The sequence below is a fragment of the Gossypium hirsutum genome, chromosome D10 (genome assembly GCF_007990345.1).
Source record: "Gossypium hirsutum isolate 1008001.06 chromosome D10, Gossypium_hirsutum_v2.1, whole genome shotgun sequence".
Taxonomy (NCBI): Eukaryota; Viridiplantae; Streptophyta; class Magnoliopsida; order Malvales; family Malvaceae; genus Gossypium; species Gossypium hirsutum.
In genome coordinates this window covers 28,016,486-28,024,701 of record NC_053446.1, presented here as the reverse complement: position 1 = coordinate 28,024,701, position 8,216 = coordinate 28,016,486, and the positions used below count along the sequence as shown (strand labels likewise).

Genomic DNA, 8,216 nt, shown 5'->3' with positions numbered 1-8,216 from the left:
TTACCATCAGCAAACAACTGACATAACTAACTAAACTGATTTATTTCGGTTCAATGATTTCAGTTCCTTCCAAAGAGTTCAGTTGGTTCGGTTATTTTGAAAGGTTTAAATCCATCAAATGCTCACCCCAAGCTGCAATTACACTAGTGGCGATTTTATGAAATACAGCCTACCTCATTTGAGTCTCCGAAAGAAGCATCACTCATCATCAGATTAATTAAAAATCCCAACAGTCAGCACAGATATTAAATTGAGATATTTAAAAATTTAAGTAAATCATGAAACTATTTCTCATTCTTTACATATGTATGCTTCTTATATAACATGTATGGAACTGATGAATACTGAAAAAGAAACTGAAAGAGGAATTTCTCTAAGATCAAGATTATAAAAGTAATTCGTGCTAACTAAATGAATGCAAGGTAATTCATTCTGCATGAAAGCGAGCTGGTTGGAGCTTGTAAGACCATACTAACTAGATTCGAATTCTTACCTGCTATTATATATATATGCTAAACCACTGGAACAAAGACTAAAAAATGTTATCAGAAGCCTATTACCGAGTAAAGAAAAAAGAAAAAAAAAAGTGAAAGGACAATTAATGGCATCCTATTTGCTATTTTATATTTGAACTGTGCATGATGACCTAGGTTGAGATACACTAATAAAGGCAAAGCAAGGATGCATGTAGTGATACTTAAATTCTGGAAACTTCCCAATTTGAACTCTAAGCAAGGATGCTGCAAACCATTAATAAGAAAATGACACTGTTAATATTAACCATATGTTCTGAATAGAAATGAAAATGATTAGCCAAAGTTTATCATGTATCTAGTTAAATGCAATCACAATGAATTCTCCAAAGTATAGACATACTAAAAGTTTTTAGATACTTCTCTGCAACCGTCCTCAGAGTACTTAACAAAAACAGGGGACAGAAAATCAACTTGTGAAACTAAACCAACACAACTGCAAGAGGTCAAAGACGTGACATGACAACAGATATTTTATATTGCTCTACTAACGATCACTCGTCCCCATGCCGCCACCCTTTACAATGTTTCTCCCTTAACAAAGATTTCACTCCACATGAACCAATTGGTGTCCTTCAGTCATGTAGTTGGCCATTGATGCCATTGCTATATTGCCTTCTAAAGCACTCCTTTCACCTATAAGGTTATAACTGATTTGGTTTTCCATTGATCAATCAAGAACTTAGTCATTCTCATAACAATTCTATGGCTAAAGCTAGTTTAACATTAACACAACACAAGCATCTGACAGCAGCCCAGGGTAAGCCACCCATATCTTCGTGCCCATCATTTATCACATTTATGGTAACTAATCAAACTTATCAGACAACCAAATAAACTGAAAACACACTCATCTTGTCCAACAGAACAACAAAGATTATGTTGCATAAACCAAATGGCAAAGAGTGGTCGTCTTGATCTTGTGTTTCAGTTCAGGGTCCATAAATCACTGCTTCCCATGCGTTCTAAAAAAATGAGTCTGCAGCTCTTTTGCTCTCACAACTACAATAAAACAGGGAAAGGTTTGGATGTAAAGGAATGGGAAACACTAAAATAAGTACAGAATAAAGAGATCGGTGTTCAATCAACTATCCAAACATGTTGAAGACAAACGAAACAACAGGAAAACCAAAACAGTTTTGGGATTTTTAGTCAGCTCAGACACAACGACAGCAACAATCTTGTTATTCCTATAGATCTGAGTACAATTACTAGACTATGAATTAGCAATTTAGCATTGAATACGACCCAATATACCAATCCCATTCACTCATACCCTGAGAATCTGAAGCTTGGTGGAGAAGGCGATGGCAACCCAATCAGGCTGGGAAGATGACCACTGTAACTGCTCGATTTCAGCTCCAGCGGTGTAGGCAAGGATGGGGTCAAGCCCGCCCTCCACAGGCTGACTCATGGAGGACAAGTCCCAAATCAAGGCCTGGGAATCATCCCCGGCGGTGCAAATGTGGCAAGAGCTGTGGGGTGCCCATGCGATGGCATTGACACTAGCCTGGTGCCTCTGCAGCTCAACTACCGGCAGTGTCGGGAAGCGGATATCCAAAACAACAACCTTAGCACTGTCCATAATTATAGTAGCCATATATCTCGGGTCCTGCTTGTTCCACCCCAACCGTACAAGCGGAGTATCGGGCTCCGAACTTTCATAAATGATAGTGGAGTGCTCCTTGTCGCGCAGGTCGAAAACCCTAACGGACCCATCAGCAGAGACGGAAGCAAAAACACCGACGCCGCCCCAGGCAATATCATAAACCTCCTTATCGTGGGCGATAAGCTGGGTATCCACCGTCTCCCTCTCGATATCCCATATAGTACAAGTCGTATCAATGGAGGAGGTGCCGATTCGCTTGGGCTCCGCCTCATTCCAGTCGAAGGAGGTAAGAGGACCGCAGAATTCACTGTTCTTATTGCCATTAAGGAGAGACTTGAGGTCAACGCGGGAGTGGTCATCGGAGATGCGCCAAATGCGGAGGAAGTCGGAGGAGGTGGCGAGAAGGTCGGGTTTCTGGCACTCCTTGTCGGGGATGAAGATGGTCTTGGTCGGGGGATAAGGATGATCGAAGGAGAGATTTGGGTCCGATCGGATCTCGCCATTGGAGTCATCGAGCTGGACAATCTCGAGGCGGTTGTTGTAATGCTCGAGCAAGCTGGCGATGGCGAGACGGTATTTCTTGTCGCGGCGGACACTCCAGTTCATGGCGTAGATATGCCAAGGGGCCTCGTAAGTGTATATCTCGGATCGTTTCTGCTGCTCATCGGAACCCTCCGGGTTAGGATCGCTGCTAGCGGCCATCTTCCACTGCCACTCCCTTTGGTTTCTTCTTCCAAGGCTATACCACAGAAATGTTACTACCGGATCAAATGAAGATTATAGAAGATAAAGCCTGCCATTTTCGTTTTTTTTTTCCCTCTGACTTAAATAATATTTTAAAATTGTGAAGGACTGAAAATGCGTTTGAAATAATGTTATCTCCTCATTAGTATTTTCCATTCACGTGAAAAAAATATGGGTCTTGTATTTGAATATAACAGAATATTCTTTTACATAATATTATATTTGAACAGATGTAGTTTTATAAAATATTTAATGTGGTAATTGAATATCAATACATATATTTTTATAAAATGGTTAATATTGTACTTTGAAAATATCTAATGTTGCACTTGAATTATCAATATGTATTTTTATATTATTAAGAGGGATAAATTAGTCAAAAATGCTGAAAAATTTTATTTTCAAAATACGCCGGTTTTTAGAAAATTAGGAAAATAAGTTTATTTTAGAGAAAACTAGACGCGTTTTCTGTACAATTGTCAGGAAAACGCGTCCAGCTGAACAAGCTTTCCTCCAATGGTAAATTCCAAACGGTCAAATTTCAAATCCTACAATAGTAAAATTATAAATAGCCCAACAGTAACTTTTTTTCCCTGTATAAACCCAGGCTAGTTTTCATTATTTTCACTCAAATTCAATTCTCTTCATTCTCTTCGTTGTATTTATTCTCTCTATTCTCTCAAGATTAGTCCCAAATTTTCCAATAAATTTCTATAAAAATATTCTAGTTTTACTTTATTATTTTGTAAATTATTCATTTTAATTAATTTCTCACGAATGACAAGTTCTCTTATTCGTTTTGATGACAAGCACATTCCTGCCATGCAATTGGCAATAATAAGGAAAAAATTACTTTATTAATTTTAATTAAGTTAATTTTAAAGTTTTTAAAGTTTTTAAAATTATAATTTATTTTGTTGATAGAAATAGGCGGATGATCGGGTTTTGGAGGGGTTCATACACAATCTATCAAAGGGCGAACCCAATGCAGTTAATTTTCATTTGCAATATACGAGATTCTTACATATGCCTTGTATGCTCAGGGCCTATAAATTAGATCCCACACTTATCAGCGCACTGGTGGAAAGATAGAGAGACCTAAGACACAGACATTCCACCTTCCGGCAGTGAGTGTACGACCACATTAGAGGGCGTGACTTTACAATTGGGCTTACCTGTGGATGGGTGAGTCATTACGAGGCCAGTTATCATTCTCAGTAAGGAGGACCTCTGTGACGCACTATTAAGGAAGGTTCCGAATAAGTTTCAAGGTGGTTGGATAGAGATCAAATGGTTAGAAGAAAATTTTAATAAACTTGATGAGCACGCGACTGCCCTTGAAAAAGAATAATATGTTCGAGCATTCATCCTGAGGTTAATCGGAGGCCTTCAAATGCCCGATAAATCTTAAATTTTGGTGCAATTAAGGTGGCTACTACATCCGGTTAACTTCAAAGAATGCGATCAACTCAGTTGAGTATCAGCCGTGTTAGCCATGTTGTACCGGGCGACAGAACCAAATAAGATGTCAATCAGTGGTTGCATGCTCTTAATACAGTTATGGGTGTGGTGGTGGCTACCATTTTTACGTCCCTAAATCGACGCCCCTTATACATTTCCACCGGTGACAAAGTAAAATTCATTTGATAATAATATATTTACCATAGTAAATGTTGTTTATTTTTTTATATGTTTGAATTGACACATTGTTTGAGTAGGTGGAACTTTCGACTGAGTTATGTGGGACTACCGGAGCAGCTTGAAGATATTCGGCTATTGTTAGATCAACGCTCAAAAGTCGAGGTTAGTTGTTGAATTTTTCAAATATATAATAATTATGTAATGATTTAAAATTTAATATTTTGTAGATAACAAAATTTAGAATTGTGTACTATAGTTTGTATAGATGTCATACGTCGATCAGGTAATCGTAGAATGCATCCCTCCCGAAAATTTCACCAATCGCAATATATGAGACGTGAATGTGCCGTTGGTAACTTACATGAAGGTGGAGATACACGAATCAGATTGAGTGATGAGGTAGTTCGGGTGGAGGCAAAATATTCTGCCACCATCGCAAGACATTGAAGCACTGCACAAGCTTGATTTGTGGGGAAAATCGACGAAGATTGACGGTAATTCCATAAGGAATATATTGACATTTGGGAAAGTAGGAATGATTTCATACCTATGCACGAACCTTTTTACGCACCGAAAATGGCAACCTCTACAGAGTACATGCCATGGTTTAGATACCACAGGATGTCATATCTACTATTAGTGGAGGTAAGGAGGAGGCAAATTCATTCGAAGAGGCCAAGACGATCACCCTGGAATCCTAGGTCTGGACCACGTGGCGCAACTAACTTATGCGACACTATACACTTATCTGTCGATAGTGTCACAAACACCGCCCGTGTACTTGTTTTACCGATGTGGCTTATCTTCATGACCACCAAGTTTTGTGTTGCAACTCATATTTCACTTTGTTAAATTCTAATGTATATTGCATACAAATTTTCCATCCATAATATTTGATATCAATAATTTAAAATAATTTTATAAAATTTTAAAGGTAAATTATTAAAATGTAAGTTTGTGAATAATTTAATTGTATTAAATAAACTATACCCAAAAGAATGAAAAAAAATGTTAACAAGGTATTGCCCTCAATGCATCCCCTAACTGTTGACATGTTGCTTTAGTATGCCTTGGGTTCTTACAATAGTTGCATAACCTCGGTTGATTGGTCCTTTCCCAAATATGTATATTGCCACGTATCTAAGTTGAATTTAGCTAACCTTTTGGGTGAAAACACAACGATATATTTGGTACCAACTCGAACAAGGCACTCGACACAAGCAGCCACATACTCTTATCTGGGATCGGTGGGAATTCAAATTTCCATACATTGTACATGCATTCTAGTTGTACACTTCATTAATATATGGTGTGTACTATATTCGTGCCTGTGGATATGTAGCAATTGCATGTGTGTATGGGAATCGAAGTGCTTGGAATTTCCTACAATCGCAGGTCCCTCGTGTTAAGGAAACATGGTACACTACCCCAACAATATCTTAGTCGGGTCTAGTGAACTCCGTGACCCAAAATGATAGGTTTGGATGCGAGTGACACACTACATACATAAATTTTAATGTCTCTGCATTTTGTTTACTTTCTTTCATCACATCCTTGCACCAAATGTGACCGCTCACTATTTGTCTGACCTATTTTTACACCTGCTTTGGAAATAAGGCTACTTAGCAAAAATATGTTTCTTTGACAACCGAGGTTATCGAAAAATGATACGCCTCCTTCAATATGAAATTAATGCATTTCGTTAGGTTCGTTGTCATGTGCCTATATTGTAAACTCCCATCATACGATTGTGTCCACTGATCGAAGGAGTATTTTAGCGAAGTACGTCATACTAGCACTGTTGGTGGCACACAAGTTATCTAACATTTCATGGAAACAATGTTGGACGAGCTCGTACCTTATCATATATTAATAAACAATATACCCATGAATGCAAACACTGTATATGTTATATCATGATTTGGAAATAGCGGCCACTACATACCCATGTCAATGAATTGTTGTCATTGACAATTCGAATGGTATTTTGTCTTGTAGTTAATGACAATATGTCTTATACAATACTTATGGTGGGTACGATCCCAAAGGCTACCATGTTGTTTAATTGTGGCCAGAATTTCAAGTCCCTTTTCGAAGATGATGCATATATTAGGTTGCATGACAACATGACGACGTAACCAGCTCGAGAAGAAATCCCAATCATCTATCTTTTCTCCCAGCGTTATTACAAATGCTATTGAAAGAAATATCTAATTACCATCTAAGGCAATAGCCAATAACAACCGATGCTCATACCTTTTATACAACCAAGTGCCATAATTTTGTACCAATGGCTTAAATACCGAAAAGATTCTTTACATTGGTTGAAAGTTCAAAAGAATCGATAGAAAAATATTTTTTTGAGGGACCAAATGATCGCAAAAATATATTGGCTTCGTTTCCAGATTGGTTACAAAACCTAGTACATACTGATATAGTACTTGACACCATTGTCACAAATCATTATAGGACTTGTCCCACCCGTTATGCATCTTCTCCAGCTCCAAACATAGGGAGTAAAACATTAATTCTTTTATACCCCATGTTACGATCAAAATCTCCACCGGATTTCCAATTGGTGTAGGTTGATGGCATACTGATATAAGTGTTTTTGACCTAGGACGTCAGATAGTGGAAGTTGAAATCGAATGCACTGACTGAATGTTGTGCTTGAGTGTCAAAATTTTGGTTATCGGAATACCCTAATTGATGAACAGAATGGCCACCAAAGTTGAAATGGGTGCCTAAAACTAAAGAATTTTTTTCATTCATGATTCTGAGACATCGTAATAGGAGCTTTGTAACAAAGCAGTGAACCCACCGCATGATTGTTGGATCTGGTGCCCTAAGAGTAGTATTTTCATCTAAGAACACTTGTAAATTTATAATTAGATTGGTTAATAAAACAAATTTATTGATTACAATTAATATACTTTGTATTATTATCCTCAAATGGTTTTTGCACGCAAAGAAAAATGGAAACAAATGTTGCTCACTAGTTTTCTACTGTTTATGTGACAGCCCAAAATTGACCCTAGTCGGGAAGTGGTTTCGGGACCGTTAAACCGAGTCACCGAAATGTTTGAATGTGATATTTATTGTCTAGAATATGTAATTATGAATGTGTGAAAATTTCAAGCTTCGATTTAGTCGATTGCATGTGAATTAAGTCAATAGGACTTATGTGAGAAAATTTTAAAATGTGATAGGTCAATGCGTAAGGACCTATTAGTGCATGTGGAAAAAAGGGGGGACTTGCATGTCAAATTCCCCCTAATAAGTAGTGGCCGGCCATGCTATGGGTGGAAACATGTTGGGAACATGTTGGCCTAGTGAGGTATGTAGGATAAAATATAATAAGAAGTATGGGGAATAAAGAAATGGAAAAAGGAAAGGATGTGTGTAATTGTTTCTTCCCCTCCCCATTGCCGTGAAAGTAAGAAAGAAAACAAAGAAAAAAAAAGTGTCCATCTTTCTTCATTTCCCCTTGGCCGAATGTTCTAAGGAAGAAAGAAAAACAAGTTGTGTTCTTTGGTTCTTCTTGGCCGAATTGAAAGGAAGAAGAAGGGAGTGAAGCAATCGGTCATCTTAGGTCACTATTAAGGTAAGGAAGTTTGTACTAGCTTTTGAAATTTTAGTTGATATTGAGTGAGTTATCAAGTGATTTTTGTAAACCATGTTGAAATTTC

The 8,216-nt window shown here is 37.7% G+C and overlaps 1 protein-coding gene across 2 annotated transcripts; it reads right to left on the bottom strand.

Annotated features, from left to right (window-relative positions):
- Positions 1 to 1,240: 1,240 nt before the first annotated feature.
- LOC107914802 (WD repeat-containing protein LWD1-like) lies at positions 1,241 to 3,039 on the bottom strand. 2 transcript variants are annotated; one of them, NM_001399835.1, is made up of 2 exons: positions 1,810 to 3,039; positions 1,241 to 1,535 (listed from the first exon to the last, which is right to left on the bottom strand). In NM_001399835.1, the coding sequence occupies exons 1-2, from the start codon at positions 2,842 to 2,844 to the stop codon at positions 1,530 to 1,532; spliced, it is 1,041 nt and encodes a 346-aa protein (NP_001386764.1). In that variant the 5' UTR covers positions 2,845 to 3,039; the 3' UTR covers positions 1,241 to 1,529. The 2 variants fall into 2 exon arrangements, with proteins under 2 accessions (NP_001386764.1, NP_001386763.1); NM_001399834.1 differs by lacking the exon at positions 1,241 to 1,535 and having other exon boundaries at positions 1,594 to 3,039.
- Between the last annotated feature and the right edge of the window lie 5,177 nt (positions 3,040 to 8,216).

What these genes read in the sequence shown, in the direction of transcription:
- LOC107914802 (NM_001399835.1), bottom strand. Translation starts at nt 2,844, where the DNA reads ATGGCCGCTAGCAGCGATCCTAACCCGGAGGGTTCCGATGAGCAGCAG.